The 18064-nt window shown below is 35.7% G+C and overlaps 1 protein-coding gene across 1 annotated transcript in view; it reads left to right on the top strand.

Annotated features, from left to right (window-relative positions):
• LOC145727157 (G-protein coupled receptor dmsr-1-like) overlaps positions 1 to 16648 on the top strand; it is a 161419-nt gene extending 144771 nt beyond the window's left edge. Inside the window, exon 3 of the mRNA XM_081976636.1 lies at positions 16215 to 16648. Coding sequence (XP_081832762.1) covers positions 16215 to 16390 — 176 coding nt within the window. The 3' untranslated portion in view covers positions 16391 to 16648. The remainder of the gene's footprint in view (positions 1 to 16214) is intronic.
• The last annotated feature ends 1416 nt before the right edge of the window (positions 16649 to 18064 follow it).

The raw sequence follows: 18064 nt of genomic DNA, 5'->3' as shown, positions 1-18064 counted from the left end.
GCACGATTCGAGCAAAAGATATAGTCATTCCTCGTGGAAACTATAACCGTCACTGTCACATCCACGTGGTCTTCTCCTAGGTTTTCACCCTTTCCGCCTCTTGGAAGTGCACCGCACAAGACAATTCCCCGTATACTTTTAAGAATCGACGTTTCCACTTAGAGGGGCCACCATTTCCACTCGACCGGCTGCGGAATTCGGTCGTCAACTTCCAATTTCCCTGAACACCGTTTCAAGAAACGTGGTTTCTTAGTGGCAAAAAATGGCACTCACGAAACTGACGTGCGGTCGCATTTTGAGAAATTAGGTATATGGTAGTTGTTGTGCAACATCTGATGACATCTGTACTCAACTCTATGAGTTAAAAAGTACAAATGGCGTTCCCAAATCCAGGAACTGCCGCATCCTTCGGTGAACACCGATCTAATTGGTTAAAAATGGTCAATCAATGGTCAATTTCAATCCTCTGACCGGTTTCGCCGTATTACGGCTCATCAGAGAGGCTATAGGGCTTGATAATCAAAGAACAAAACCTTCATGTTCATACTTGGCCAAACAATGTGCTTTTGTATTAATTTACGTGTTGCTCGACCACTTGGATGTGATAAGTTGTGTGTGTTTTCAAATACCTTTTTCCTGAGTGTAACGGGAACACAAGGACGAGGCTCAGGAGTTGATGTGTCACAGGAAAGGAGGTTAAGCAATTAAAAAAAGGTACTGAATTTCATCCTTGGTAATCTTTGCGATTAAGAACGAAGCCTCTATCTGAAGAAACCAGATATCTGGTTCGTCTCTCCAAAATGGAGGGATTTTAATGTTACTGGCGGCGAATACGGGCGCAGTGCCATCGTTGGTTGGGTCGTCTCCGTTAATTTTTTTGAATCCTGGGAGTGGACTTCCTGGTATCTTCACAGTATGTCGCTCCTCAGTTGATCCTAATGCCTCCACGATTACGTCGGGGTCACCAAATTGTGGGTACTGATGTCCACAAATAAAAAAAGGTGGACATTTTTGTGTTTTTTGAAATTGAAAACCGGTGTCATTAATATCCAAAAAATACTAAAAAATGTTCAAAATGCTTACCTTTATTTCCGATACATTTATTTGATTGATTCGAATGGCAGTTCGTAATCTGTCCATTATAATTTCTTTCGCTGTAGGTTTGCATGTAAAAACCAAGTCTTCAAATCTTCTTTCAATGTACCCTAGAGATAAAAGTCTAGACATGTAAGGTCCGGCAAATGTGCCGGCAACTGAAACCAACTTACACGTCTTTGAACGGGTTGCATCTTAGTAGTTTCCCGTAGTCGCCTAGTTAATGTGGGAAACACCCAAAAAATACGATTTTTTGTGTGAAAATTGCAATGTTTTTTTGGTGAGATGCTTGGGTAAGATATAATAATTGGCATACTTTTTACACAAAACGTATAAACTAAAATATAAAACACTGAAACTGTAAAAGAAAGGAACAGCTGGGTTTGTCGCCGTTGGGTTTGCCGCCGCCTGGGTTTGCCGTCACCTGGTTTTGCCGCCAAAATAGTTTTTATGTCTCACCTATACGTTATGAATACATAATACGTTGTAATCGGTGTAGGTGATAGTGTTCATAACAACCTAAGGGCATTATAGGCGGTCGTTATCGTAACGCCCGCTTATAACGCCCTGAAACCTTTTTTAATACCCACACCGGCAAAATTAGAGGAACGGTCAAAATTTAGACTTAGTTTAACATCAATTTCCTCTTCAATCCTTCGCTCGATTTTGATCATTTTTTTTTGTGAATTGTAGCTTGATTCTTTATGAATACATCTGTCTTATTACGATTTTTAAATGGTTTGTTTTTATGTCATATACAGGGATGAAAAGGAAGTAAGGAATTTTCTGTGCTCTTTGAGACACCCTGTGGAGAGAACAACTGAGATTTGAAAACAGTTTATAATATCAAACTGTAGCCCGTTATTTTCTGAACATTTTCCTTTTTTATTCCCTCTGATATCTCAATTATTATTTTATGGATATTGATTTTATTTTTCCACACCTGTTTTAGAGGTAATCTATTGCCATGGTTTTCTATTCAAATTTGCTATACGTCATTGGTTCTTGTCAAGCGAAAGTCAAGAACATTCATCATTTTGATTCTTAAAAATCCAACATGGGTAATAGGGCTTCTACTGATGTGGCGAAGGCTGTAGGGTTGATTGAAATTGGTACAAGTTACAGATATGTTGCTGACATGTTAGGAAAATCAAAATATACGATATATCGTAATGTAAGACGGTGAAGACAAACGGGAGAGTATGTGAGGAGACGAGGTCAAGGAAGAAAACGGTCAACCACGGCTAGAGATTACAGATTCATAGTCTTGCAAACATTCTGGAATAAGCGTTAAACAGTACCGCAACTAAGAAGCGAACTGGAAGAAGTACGTGGAAGAACAAGTACCCGGACCATTAGCAGAAGGCTTGAGGAAGTTGGTTTGAAGGGCTATAGAACCAAGAAGGCTCCGTTACTCTAGCGACGTCATCGTGTGGCCAGACTAGGCTTTGCTAGGGAGCACGAAAATTGGGAAAATGATCAGTGAGCCAATGTTTTGTTCACAGATGAGAGTCGATTTTGTGAGATATCGCCGCCGAGGAAAACAAGATGAACAATTTAATTTCACTCCCACTGTCTCTTATGGTGGAGGCTCTGTGATGGTCTGGGGTGGATTATGCTTAGGGGCACGAACAGAGTTGGTGGTTGTTGTTAATGGAGCTTTAAATGCAAATGGATATATTCGCGATGTTCTGCAAGAGCACGTCGTACCATTCGCCCCCCATAACGGAGAAAATAGTCAGATATTACTTGTCACCACCTGAGCTGCGAGCTGGTAAAGAGAGAACTGTAAAGAGAGCCCAGATATGACAAAAAGCATACTGACATTCAACCGGGTGGAAAGTAAAATCAGATAATTTTCATCTTTCCACGTGGTTTACACGTAAGAAATAATGTTATTACATACATAGTTGAAAATAATAATGCTGAATTAAGTGAAACATAAAACATTGTATGCACCATAGGCGTTAGGGAGAGTAATAATGTCCATCAGGCCCTAGATTCTTGAATCGAGAGAAGGGAATTATCAAGAGAAAGGAACACATAATTTGACAAAAACCTTCTTTTGTCAACCAGTTCTGTCACATACTATCAATACTTCTATCGGTAATTCTACTCCCTGCGTTCAAGAATTAGGGCCCATGCCAAAACCTATCCCTTGGGGCATAGACCCTCTGGCTGTTTCGGCTTTCAGGACATTATGTTCTATCTAACGCTCTTGGTAAATAAATAGCTATTATTTTATACTGTATAGTAATATCTATTACGTAGTCGGTTTCAATCTGGGAATGATTCATTACGTTACTAGTTCAGCAAAATATTTTTTTCCGGACTGGTCCGGCAAAGTAAGTTACCTTTGTTATCAACCTATTTAACAGTTGGTGTCCAAAATGTATAGGGATGTGTGAAATCACAAAAAAAAACTAAGATTAATAACTATTACCACTTACAGTATGAAATAAAACGTTTTACGATACTCTTCCGTGAAATGCAATTTTCTATGTACATACCAGGTGTCCAAGAGCACCCTGGACATAGGAGATTAACATGGGAAAACGGTTTTGATTTTTTTGCGCCTGTACGGTTGATTTGATTGAAAAATCGTAATAATGAAAGTTGTAGTACCTATCACGGACTAGTTTTCTGTATTTTTTTCGGATCTCTAACTGGAGCCGTTTCGTCGTAAAACACGAACAAAAATGAGAAAATTTAAACTTTTGGCCTGCACTGTATAAGCGGTTGTCGGGCAACGGGTAAACAGATCATTGTTGCTGGTACGGTTGCTCGACAACCGCTTATACAGTGCAGGTAAAAAGCTAAAATTTTCGCATTTTTGTTCGTGTTTTACGACGAAAGGGCTCAAGTTACAGATCTGAAAAAAATACAGAAAACTAGTCCGTTATAGGTACAACAACTTTCATTAATACGATTTTTCAATCAAATCAACCGTACAGGCGCAAAAAATCAAAACCGTTTTCCCATGTTAATCTCCTATGTCCAGGGTGCTCTTGGACACCTGGCATACACATTTCCCATTTTCCGGACTTACGTAATTAATATTGCGATTTTCCATGCCAGTTTTGACATTCACATTCATACAACATACATACTGTAATAAAAGTATAAAATATGCAGTACAACTTCAAAGTGAGTAAAGATCAGTACACTCAGGTTGGCCAGGATCAGCCATGCATTTTTTTAATTAAATGTACAATAAACAAATAGGTACTGCCACAACCGTAAAAACAATTCTGGCGGCAAAACCAGGCGGCGACAAACCCAGCTGGCGGCGAACCGAGCTGACTGCGTATTCATGAAACGAGGGAAGGGACTAATCATTAGAAAGACCTGTAGAATGTGAGAGGAACCCGCCATTGTCAGCTTTCAACACTTCTCTTGAGAATTCCGTCCCTTGCTTTCAAGAATAGGTCCCCTGGCGGCAAGCCATGGGATAGCGGATATTTATTTAGCGGATTTCAATTTTATTTTGATACTTTTAAAAGATATATTTGCTTCTTCCGCTGTAATTTTTGTTGAAAATTAGTGATACGGAGTCAGGTTGCATCCACCCCAACAGAAATAGTACAAGCTCTCAAAACGACAAGTACAAATTTGCTACATTATGTTAAATCAATTAGCATGGGAAAGAAACTATCTACATAAAAGTGTAGCTTTTACTTTACCTTCACTTGACATAAGTGATAATGGACAGTATTCGTAGATAAAGTATAGTATTATTCTCATTTTTTATGGCCATTAATCCCACATATTAGGGTCCCTTGCCTGCGGCTCGTGACTTAAACATCTCCCTTAGGGATAAAATCTATCATAAAAATCTCGTTGAATAATATACTATTAATGATTAAACTCACAGTTTTAGTACTTACTTCACTCTAATGAATCCGAATACCCTGACACTCCTATCAAGTCATAAAACTTCAAACTTTAAGAATTTAAAAGGGTTTTCCAGGCAAAGCTTGTTCTGTGCCTAAAACCAATGTACTAATTAAGAACGGATATATCTAGGTATATTTAAAACCGGTTTCACACAGGGCGTGAAATCTAAAACACATCAATCAATGATTGTTCCACATTATTGACGATATGTAATTTGGATTAAACGTATATTCCATCGCGGAAATAAAGCAGCTGAATGGAGGAAATTAGTTTTCTTATTGGAAAAATGTCGCAAGTCGGTTTTTATTAAACGCTTGAAATTTAGCTAGCAATGCAGTTTTATATAGCAATTTGCGAAATTGCATTTTTGACCTGCTTTTAAGGCGATGTTTCTAAAACTGGTAATAGCCGTGATTGCACTTTTATAGAACACGCTTATTAAAACTTGCTTTACTTTAAGTGTCACGAAATATTTATATTCATATTCATCACAATCCAAGTAAAAGTGCGATTAATAAAAGTCCTTCCTTACAACCTTCATTTAAGACCCTTATCTGGCGAATTTATCAGCTCGGACGGTTGCTAATTTCTTTGGTATTTGCATAACCCACTTAGCAGGTAAATCTACTTAATTAATCAACTCTCCGTGGAAAATGTCCTACCCGGTCAATAAATTTGTTATTAATAACTTCCGTTACCAAAATGTACATAATTAAGGTTAATCAGTTCTTTAAAATGATTGGTTTTTAAATGCGGTTGCGAGTAGCCAACATTGGAAATAGAATCTGATCGTATTCAGTCATGAACCACTAGTTCGAAAGCGGTTCCAATTTTTTTATAATCCAGAGAAATTCCTTGATATATCTTTATGATTTACGAGTCCTCGTAACCTTTACGAGCACATTCTTAGATTTATTTCTTGAGAATTCGTGGATATGGCGGACTAATACATTTCAGGTTTTTAGTATATGAACTGAAAGCAAATGTTCATATACTAAGTCTTTACGTATAGGTGTTTTATTTTTTAATGTATTGCAATGTATGTGTAGAAATTTCTAAATTTGTACCTACATTGTTTATTAGTGATATGGACAAACAATCAATAAAACTCGATAAAGACATCAGAGATGTCACAAAATCCCACCTTTATTTACCGGTTATTCTATTGGCAACTATCTTTTTACTTTTTTTCGTAAGGGAAAAATTTTGATAACAAAATTATATGCGTTTTTTGTCCTTCAATGCACTTTGATTTCAAACTGGTATTAATCAATAACAAATTGCCAATAATAACATAATTATGAACATAGACACTATTCAATTATAAGAAATTTCACATATATGTATTATAAATATTATAATAATTAATTATTAATATAAACTTTAATATAACTTTTGCGCGTGTTCTAAAACTACATTCAGGGTGAGTCGCACAGTGATATACTAGAAGTATCTAGAGAACAATCCTATTATCTATGACTATAATCCTACCAATTCCAAACTTAGACATTGTTCAATGCTATCCACCATCAGGAAGCACGTAAAACGAAATAAACGATTTCTATAATGAAGTTGTTTTATTGAACAATTTTAAACAACTTGTAGGCAGATATGGATGGGGTTCTAGAAATTAACCTGATGAAACGTTGGTGGAAAAGCTGGTTCTGCACAGGAAACAATTTAGCCATTGTAAAAAGTGTCTTTCCTCACCATCCAAGACGACGGTATACTACATCCCCTGGCAACCAATAGAAAGATCAGATAGACTATACAGGGTAGTAGTACAGGCTAGTAGGGACGAAAGACATCGATTGATATTGGAAAAAGTATAAATAGGAGAGTTTTGAAAATTTGGCAGGATACTGATGTGGGCATGCCCAATCTAATCTAAAATATTTTCAAGATGGTTGCACTTCCGTTTATACCGGAAGTCGATCCACAACTTTCTTATTTTAAATAGAATACCCTATATATTATTACATATTTGGATTCCTCACAAAATTCTGGCCAACTTTTGTGTACAATGCCCTATGCCTATCTCTAGCCGTTTTCGAAATATTTGATGTTTTTCCAAAAAAAGTGACAGTTGCAACGCTCAACATATTTTTGTACTCTGTCAAAACCGTTTCTCATTTTGCAATGAAACTTTGGGTTATTGTAAATAAAGGATCGTTTTATTAAACTGAAGGTGCGTAATGACTCATTTGTATACAATCATTTGTATTTTTTATGACGGAATCATTTTAAGCATTAAAAATTACTATACGTTTCAATTTACTTGCCTATACCTAAATCCAACCCATTTCGTTTTATTTGAGAATAAACATTTTTTATTCATAAAACTCCAGATTTCTTGAAAATGTCTCTCTCTAATTACGTGTGGATTTATGTCACACCAGTAGTGTGATTTATGTCTATTGAACATTCCATTTTTAGTGAATTTGGCCTCGTCGCTCTAAATAATATTATTCAAAAACAATTCTCCATAATGACTAGTCAGCAAAAACTCACTAAAAACCACTCTCTTCGGAAAGTCAACCTCTTGTAGTGTGCACTAATTTAAATAAAAAAGGGTGAAATTTATGTTTCTTCAGGATCCTTTGAATTGAGCTTTTGGATATGCCTGATTCTACGGAAACTTGTCTATTGACGAAGTTGGATTTGCAACAAAATAGCCCAAAATTGCAATTTCTACATTTGTATTATTAAAGATTGGTTTTGTTTTAATAGCTTTTCTCTTCAGAGATCCCGTATTCTTAAAATTTTCAATTATTTGCTTGACACCTTTTGGTGATGGCTTTGGTTTTTCTGGATAACGAGCGGCAAATATCTCACATGTTCTACTCATAACTTTATCACATTCTCCGTAAATAATAAACAGATTTAAGTAATCTTGGTTTGAATAACGTAACAGCGACGGCATATTTGCAGTTGTCAAAACACTCAAAACTAGTGTTATTAACATGACCTGCAGCCTGCAGGTCTCCAATAGTGTGTCAAAAGCATAACCAACTAGAATACCAGATAATCCCAACCGTGCATAATAAAAAAATGTTTATTCTCAAATAAAACGAAATGGGTTGGATTTAGGTATAGGCAAGTAAATTGAAACGTATAGTAATTTTTAATGCTCAAAATGATTCCGTCATAAAAAATGTGGGTTTCTATTCAAAAAACTTGAGATTTTTCATTTTTTTTAGTGGCAGGTTTATGATTTTTTTTGTCGACCCTGTATACAAATGATGTCATTACGCACCCTCAGTTTAATAAAACGATCCTTTATTTACAATAACCCAAAGTTTCATTGCAAAATGAGAAACGGTTTTGACAGAGTACAAAAATATGTTGAGCGTTGCAACTGTCACTTTTTTGGAAAAACATCAAATATTTCGAAAACGGCTAGAGATAGGCATAGGGCATTGTACACAAAAATTGGTCAGAATTTTGTGAGGAATCCAAATATGTAATAATATATCGGGTGTTCTAATTAAAATAAGAAAGTTGTGATCGACTTCCGGTATAAACGGAAGTGCAACCATCTTGAAAATATTTTAGTTAGATTGGGCATGCCCACATCAGTATCCTGCCAAATTTTCAAAACTCTCCTATTTATACTTTTTTCAATATCAATCGATGTTTTTCGTCGTTGGACACCCTGTATACTAATGCAAGCTAGATGGAGAATTTGTATTAATAACGTGACAACATTACCTAAACTGGAATGTAGTAACAATCGCAAAATTATATTAGCTCAAGTAAAAATACATATCAAAGCTCCGAAAATAAAGAAAAAAACTCCGTCTTTGAATTCTCGAAACATGGATCTCTTTAAAAATAAATAGAAGAGAAACTGGAAACAATCTAAGAGAAACTAGAAACCAAATAACGTATACTATGAAAATTCAGAAACACTGGCAAATCTTGTGTGGCATACTCGAGACAAAACGAAGAAATAATATAGAACATCATCACTGTAAAAAACAAACAATGGATGACTGAAGAAACGTGGGATGTGGTGAAAGAAAGAAAGACCTGAGAGAAACAGGTCTAGATAGTAAAGAACCAGGAATCAAATACCGGGAACTGAATGGAGAGGTCCAGCGACTGAGTAGACGGGACAAAAATCAACACCTCCTAAAAACTTGTTAAGAAATAGAAAGTGTATGTTAATGGTAAAATTATCACAGAAATAGATGGAGTCTTTGAAGTGTGGCAACAATACTGTGAAAACCTCTACAAGGAGGATGTAGGCCATGAAGAAAAACCTTCTATCAAAGACGTAACACAGGCGAGGATAATATAATATAAACGCAGAAATGCTAAAGTTTAATACAAAAAGTAAAACTAGGACAATGGCCAAATGATTGGTGCATATCTAAAGAACAAATCTTGAACGTAAGACCAATCATTGAAAAAGGAAGAAAATTTGGAAAACCAACATATTTGGGTTTTCAAGATTACAGCGAGGCTTTTGACTGTGTTCTCTATCTATCTAATCAGCCCTAAACATCCATCTTTGGATATAAGCCTCCTCTTTCCTCCATGCCTGCCGCAAATTTCCATTTCAGTTTTGCTACTTCTGTTGAGACATCTCTAACTTTTGTTTTATTGCGAATCCACTCCTTTCTCTTTCTGTCAGTTAGCCTCATATTCAGCATTTGCCTTAACGTAATGTTAACTGGCGAAATCTCTGGAAAGTCCTTATAAACATGGAAACTCTTCAACATCTAGTCCTTCTTTTAAAAAGTCCTTTCTTTTAATAGGAACTCCAAACCGTTCAATATATAAAGAGGCGTCAGGCAATGTTGCATTCTATCACCCTTGCTATAGAACATCTACGGAGAATACATTATCAGGAAAGCAGTGGATGATTGAGAGGGAGGAATAATTATAGGTTGCAGGAAAATACACAACCTACGTTATGCTGATGACTAGTGTCCGGATTTGTAGGAATTTTGCTTTTTGCAAGTAATAAAAGCAACCAACCTTTGACATCTAATGTAAACGAGTTAAGCAAAAACACAGTATTTGACAGATTTTTTCCATGTTTATTTTTAATTTTCTGCTTAATTCAGTTTTTTGTGCTTATTTGCTGCTATTTTTTCTATTGTTTTATTTTGTATATGTTAATTTACAATTACAATAGCTATATTGAGATATTGAATGGTTCTGAGAGACAAAAACATACCAATTATCTGTTGCAAAATGTGTATCAATTTACAAATTTAAAGTGACCAAATAATTTCCAAATGCTGCTGAAGTAGTCTAACAAAATGTAAAAACATTCCACAACACTATAGAAGCTCCAAAATGCCTTGCAAAAGTTTACAAAACAGCCTAGTGCCTAGAAGCTTCGAAAAGCATTTAGAACAGTCTAAAAGCTTCCAAATGTTTTTCAACTTATCTATAGAAGCTCTCAAAAGATTTCAAGACAGCCTAAAAGCCCCGTATGCTTCAAGAGACCGTCTACAAGGTTTCAAATGCCTTAAAAGCAGTCCAAAACCTTCAATGCTCTTTAAACTCTTCCCAAATGCTACTAAAGTAGTCTAATATTATATTAAGAAAGTATCAAGAACAGTAAGTAAGCTTCACTGACCGATGACAAAGTTTGGAGGCTCAGTAAAGCGAAGCCTCTAATGTGTCTGAGATTACAATACAAAACCTCACCATTTTTAACCAATCAGATCGGTGTTTACCGAATGATGCGGCATTAATGGGGCTGTTCCTAGATTTGGAAACGCAATATATAACTCATAGAGTTGAGTACAGATGTCACCAGATGTTGCAGAACAACTATCATTTCTGGCATCCAGTTGACTGTACTGGAATGAAGGTTATGTTCTTTTGTTATCAAGCCCTATAGCCTCTCTGATGAGCCGTAATACGGCGAAACCGGGCAGAGGATTGGGATTGATAAACAAAAAACAAAACCTCACCATTTTTAACATTAACCTAAAAAGTGACGTTTCGGTGGAAACCCAAAAGAAAAGAAAATAATCTAAAAAATAAAACAACGGCAGAACACAGAAAACAAGGTATATAAATACACTGGTCGACAAAAAAAATATTTTTTTTTGTAACAAAAAGCTGAATAGCATAGAATGGTAAAATGGACCAATATGAATTGAAAACAGCAAAAAAAAAACTTGTAGCACGTAAGGTTTTCTTGTTACGTTAAACAAACCACAAGCGTAGAACGGTATTATAATGCATATGTTATTTATCACAAAATATATTTTACAAGTAATTCAAATCTCTATAGCGACTGTATCTACTTAATAATAAGTTGAAATCTAATAACAATACAAATATTCAAAAAAGTTATTTGAAACACACCAAATAGTGCTATTTATTTCTTTTGTGTGGGGTGACGTCTGCTCTCTTCAAAAACCAGCAATAGTCACCCATCATGGCTTCATCCTATCGTCCTTAGTACCTTGTTTCCATTGTCCTAATGTCCTGATGGAACCTTTCACCTTGCTCGTCGCTAACAGCGCCCAAATTCTCCGGAAAAAAATGATAGACGGGAATGAAGAAAGTGAATTTTTAAAGACATTCGACAGCCAAGCAAATTGTAAGATTCCAAAAGTTCCTCAACTATTTGTTCATAATTTTAATCCTTATTGTTACCTAAAAATCCCTTCACCACTCTTACAAATGAGTTCCACGCTCTCAATTCTTCTAAGGTGAGATTTTCCGTGAAATGAACATCTCCCATCAATTTTCTAGTTTGCGGTCCAATAAAAATACCTTCTTTTAGTTTGGCGTCACTTAACTGAGGAAACACTTGTCTCAGGTACTTAAATCCTTTACCATCTTTATTCATAGCCTTCACAAAGTTTTTTATCAGTCCGAGTTTTATATGAAGAGGAGGCAAAAGAAGTCGTATATGCATATAAACTCCTTTTGGAAGAACGCTCTTTTGTATATAATACTAAAAATATTTAAAAAAAAAACAGTAACTACATATGAATTTACGAATATTTCCTCTTGGTAAATAAGTAATATCCGTTGTGTTAATCCCAAAAAAGCAATTCTTTTGTACAGTTTCATTTTGGCAGTTACGACTTTGTAATTCTAGATGAACGCGTTGTGCCGACTCTGCCGAACACGCCTACCGTCGTATTTTAAGCCGCGCCTAAGTTAAGTTTGATTCAGGCTGTCATTTTTTCACCTGTATTGTCACAGTGTGAACCACCCTTAACTTAATCTTGGCTTAAAGTATGACTGTGCAAATGGGGGTTCGTCATATTTGCTCTGCTCCTTCATGCGGGGCTTCAACTCAAACACGGCTATTACTGGCCAACATCAAAAGGTTTAATGAAGCTATTGAAAAAAGTGGACGTTCTAGGACTTTATGGGAATTTTTTCTATTACTAGAAAGGCATAAGCATTGTGAAATTAATGGTCTGACTGGTGTTACAAAAATTGTGTCGGCCAGTGATATTAAAACTGAAGTGAAGTGTGCAATTTGGATCTCCGAGAAGTGGTCCTCTCCTCCCTCTCCTTCTCTAACTTCTCTCCTGTTCTAACCTAACCTAATAACTAAATGGTTTTCTGATGTAACATGTTTCGGGCGCATCGATTTAAAACATGCACATTTATTAATAATAATAGGTAATAATAATAATGATTATCTGTATTTCCAATTACATAAATACATTTCACATGAAACATACAACATAAAGGGAAACAGCGTTAAGAATGTACACGTCGACAGTCCAACGTATAAGCATGTCTAAGGTAACACAACAACTTAAATCTAGTATTAGGTATTCAATAGATGATTATTCTGCTCAAATGTGCCGTAATGTTACATCTCTCTCTTCGATAGCTGGTGGTCTATACTCTATATACAAACAAATATTCGTGAAGTTAATATTATCCTTAACTCTGCGTAATCTTCTTTTAAAGACTGGGCACGTTACATCTCTGGCTGAGTGTTCAGTATCAGAAAACTTAATTTTCACACAGTTTGGGCAATTCCGTATTTCAGTCTTGCATTCAACTGAACTATGTTGATCCCCCCGCATTTATGGCAGCACTCGACACTTGAGCAATGTTTACAACATGCCCAAAGCTCGAGCATTTAAAACATATCGGAATATTTATGTGTTCTATGACACGTACAGCTACCAAGTCAATGGAAACTCTTTTCTTCTTTAAGAACCATTTGGCTATTTCCGGTGGTTCTTGCAAAATCCAATTATCTTTTACAGGATTGCGGAATTGTTTTTTGAAATTACTTTAATTCGTTTTTTTACAGTATTTTGTAATTCTACAGAGCCTTTATAATGAGTTCTTCCACAAAATCTTCGTCTGTAAAACCATTTTTAATTCCAGTTATAGTAAACATTGGGTTAACCACATTTTCTTTTATGCTTATAGTGTCAATCTCACTTATTATCGATAGTAATTTATCCTGCTGTTTGTCGTGACTTTCAATTAGCAGAGCCCTATCTATTGGATGTCTGATTCCCTTCAAACCTATTTCTAATTTTTTGATATCAACGTGTTCTTTGAAGTTAAGGAGCAGCAAGAGCGCCGATTCATTGACTGCCACTATTGATGGGGACCTCTCCATAATCAAACATTGGTGCAATTCCAACTTACTGTCATTAAATAACAGTAAGACCAAGATCCTACATTTTGGATGCTCATTGCAGGAGATTTTTGTTGAGGGGGAGCCATTGTGCGCCACTGGAATGAACAAGTTTCTTGGTCTTATTATTGACGACTCGCTTCGATTCGCTGAATATGTGGACGGTCTGTGCTCTAGACTGGCGTCGGGTTGCCATGCATTGAGGGTAATCTCTGGCAATCTGGATTACCATGTAGCTAGGAGTGCATACTATGCACTGATTGACTGCCATCTCCGCTACGACATAGCTTTCTGGGGAGTTTGTTCAATTCTGTGTTTCTCCTGCAGAAGCGGGCATTGAGGTGCTTGTGTCGTGTTGGATACAGGGCCTCATGTAGACCCCTCTTCATTGAACATGGTATTCTCACCTTGTGCTACATTTTCATCTTAGAGACGATTTGTCTTGTCCGTGGCAAGTTTGGGGGTCAGTTGTCCGAGGGCTCCGGCTCGGTGACTCGCGGTAGATTCGTTTTGAGGCTTCCCATTCCTCACACGGAGCAGATTACGTCGTCGCTTATTTACGGTGGCAAGAGACTTTTCAATAACCTTCCTCTCCACGTGAGAGGCCAGCCAACTGCGCATGGATTTAGGCGTGAGGCTGAGAGGTTTTTGCTTGACGGGGCGTACTATTCTCTGGACCAATTCTACTCCAGTTCTTAAGGCGCCTTGTTCTGCCATAAATTGACTAAGCAGCACTGTTTGTGTTTTTGATCCTCTTTCTCCTGTCTTATACAGGGTAACTGCCTTTTTGTTTTGTTTTTATTTTAATAATTGTAAGGTGTAATTATGTGGTGATTCATATTGTATGTGTAGTGTAATAATTATGTATGTTCTTTTTTTGCTGTTTTTGTATGTATTTTCAGGGCTTCGTCAATGACTAAGTTTCCGACAATAAAGCTACTTTTTTGATTGATTGATTTGAATCATGGCCTCATGCGGGTTGTTTATATTTCCATTCATGTCTTCTGGTAGTCTTCGACGTTGTCCATTCGATATGTTTGTTTCGTTTCTACGTTTTTTTTGGTGAAGCTTGCATACCGTGTAGTTGGTTTAGTACTAACCAGAATGTTGTTTTCGTTTCAATTTGGTGAATTTTCATCTGTAATGTACTATAGTTTGGCCTTCAAATTGTCTCGTTCTAGATGTCTAATCTTAAAAATCAATAGAGTAAATGATTTGCATATCTGATTTATCGCTTTTCCCACAATTTCTTTGTCTCTTACCGAGATTTTTCATTTTGTTCATCTCTTTTCTTTTCAACTACTTCGCTGATTTGATCTAAAGCATCAAATATTCCTTTGACCATTTCTTCCGATACTAGACCATTTTCTTCTTTTTTATTATCTTCGGTACTTTCTAGTGGTTCATTATACCGAAATTGTGATCTGTGATATGTTATCCCATTTATAATTTTCACAAGGTTGTTTTAAAATGTTTTCTTCGAGTCGAATCAGGATGCAGTCTTTTGGATCTTGACTCACTTGTGCCTCCTACTCCTTTTATCGTAGGAGTTTGCAAAACAGACTGCCTTAGTTTAAGTATAGCCTGGAGTTCCTCTTCTTCATTAGCATTCGTAGTTTCGCACTTATCTAGGGTACCCTATATCTTTGCTATCTGTTGTTTACACTGTTCTCCGTCCGCTGGGCTTATCTTATTATGAATCTGGGTGTCCTTAATATGCGATGTTTCAAATATTTCAGCACCTGAACTTGTAATTTCCACAGAATGACTTCTTTGTTTCAACATGTTTTGCAACGCAGATCGTGTTCTCATTCTTACAATCGGTTCCTATGGGCAACTCGTAAAGTTAGAGAAAACTTTCCTATACTAAAAATATGTAGATTTGCTCCGAAAACGTAAGTGTGTTAATTTAAACATACATATACAGATTTTCAGTTATTTCACTTTTTTGAAGCTAGAATTAAAAAAATATTTTCAGTGTATTCTCTTAGCCACATTACTTACAAATTTGTTTCAAAGCTGTATCGTTTGTAGTTTTTGAGATATGGCCTATGATCTCTGTTAATGGAACATGACAATGACAATCATGACACAATTCGGATCTCTTACCATTTAAGCTCGCAAGCTCAAGAATGCTGGCTGAAACGCAGTCAAAGGCCTTTGTTAAATCGCAAAACAAAAGTAGAAGGTACAAAATTATAATAGCAAAGTGTAAATTACTTTGTCTTATCTCATGAAAAATATGGTCTAATTTTGATATTATTTCATTTTTGATGATCGGATTTCAATAATGGCGTCGTAAAATGGCGTTTTTGAACCTTATTGTCACAATGAACGAAACATTTTCCTGATATGGTTGTTGAGATTTTAATATTAATTCAAATACAAATGCCTTACAAAAAAAAAAGATTTTAATTTAAAAATAATTCCGTTTATTAAAAAGAACTATTGAAAGAGAGACAGTTGGGTATAAAACAACGTTAAAAAAACAAAAAAACAAAAATAATTAAATCAATAGACAAGTTCTTGCGATACAAAAATATAACTTAACGACAAATTATTATTGCCCTCATATTTACGAGATAATAAAGAAAATAACATTGTGATTTCTTTGTTTCAGGAGACCTTCTGGATATTTTCACCCTTACCATCTCAGCCATAAACTTCGTGTTGTATTGTATCATGTCGCAGAAGTTCCGGGAAGTGTTCTGGGAGCATTTTTTCCCGTATTTACCCTGCACCAAACCTGTAAAGAATCAATGGATATCCTTACAGACTGTAAATACTGTAGTTTAAGATTTGCGTAGTGAAATGTCCAAAGAATTTAATGTTTAATAAGGAATTTCTCTGTAAATATAGGATTAGGTTTTCATACATTTTATTCATAAAATATTAAAACTTAATATTTCAATGTTTTGTAATGTAGGTAATTGTTGACTTAAATGTTTAATTGAGAAGGTATAGAACAGGGTAATTATTATGTAAATAAAACATCGATATGGTCTTTTTTAATAAAAACTCTATTGTGATGAGCCCGCAATAGGGAAAAATGTTGGTTTAGTCCTTTCAATCTAATATCTTTTTATAGAAACCAATTCCTCTTTTCACGTCGAATTAATCTTAAGTTTAAATATCAATGGAACGTAATCCAACCTGAATTTTGCTAAAAGATGAATGGAAGGACACTAACGAAAACCAATTTATACGGTGTGTGGAACTGATGGAAACGATAAATGTCGTTGGCCTTTAAGTCGACGAAAATCGTTTGCGGTTCTTTACTATAAGTATAACGATCAATCATCGTGTCTAAACTTTTCAATTATTTGGTTTAAGATTTCGAACACAAAGCTGAGAAAAAGCACTCTGGAAAAGTTGTTATTGTGTCCGCAAATTTTAATTAAATTAATATTAAGTTGTTTACTGAAGTTGAGAGTACTCGACTGAAAAATTAATTATTTGCTGTTATGAGACTTTCCCCACTTTTCAATTAAAATGAAACCCGTGATAGTACCCCAAAGCCCTATTATACAAAATTGGATTATTAAATATGTAAGTAATTTTTTACTATGAAAAATGAATAAGGCACAAATAAAAATAATTTTATTTTCAAACAATAACGTTATTTCTTATGTGTAAACCAGGTGGAAAGATGAAAATTACCTGCTCTTACTTTCCACCCAGTTGAATGTAATAGTATATTACATACTCAGGTGGAAAGTATTTGATTTCTGTCGAGAAATTAGGTAGTTTATCTCGAGACAGAAATTAAACTTTCTACCGTGGTTTGTATACTATTTTATTTTCAACCATTTATCAAAATTTCATCGAACTTTTAATAAATTATTCAGTCTAACAATAAGGTGGTATAATTGTACGACTAGTTATGACTTCAACCACAATAAACGACTGGTGATTTGTTTACAATCTTGACAACGTCATTATTGTGCTATTCTGTCTTTAATATGTTTAGCTGAAACTACTCTTAAAGTGCTTTTAACATGGAGATTTCTGAAGACGCAGATGTTACTCATCATCACCTGAGCTGCGAGTTGTTGCAGAAGTGGCGGCACAGTCTCTTCACTACAAAAAGTAAGCCCAGGTATGACAAAACGCATATTGACATTCACCGGGGTGGAAAGTGACATTTACCCGGGTGGAAAGTGAGTACTTTGAGCCTTAAACAGGAAAGTGAGTACTTTCCACCCGGGTGGAAAGTAAAAGCAGGTAATTTTCATCTTTCCACCTGGTTTACACATAAGTAATAACGTTATTACATACCTGGTTGAAAATAAATATATTTTTTGTCATATCTGGGCTTACTTTTTATAGTTAAGAGACTGTGCCGCCACCTCTGCAACAGCTCGCAACTCAGGTGATGATGAGTAACATCTGCGTCTTCAGAAATCTCCATGTTAAAAGCAGTTTAAGAAACGTTTCAGCTCAAAATATTGAAGACAGAATAGCACAATA

This window comes from Ips typographus, linkage group LG3 (genome assembly GCF_016097725.1).
Source record: "Ips typographus isolate SLU linkage group LG3, UJ_Ityp_2.0, whole genome shotgun sequence".
Classification (NCBI taxonomy): Eukaryota; Metazoa; Arthropoda; class Insecta; order Coleoptera; family Curculionidae; genus Ips; species Ips typographus.
This window is presented reverse-complemented; position numbering and strand designations above follow the sequence as displayed.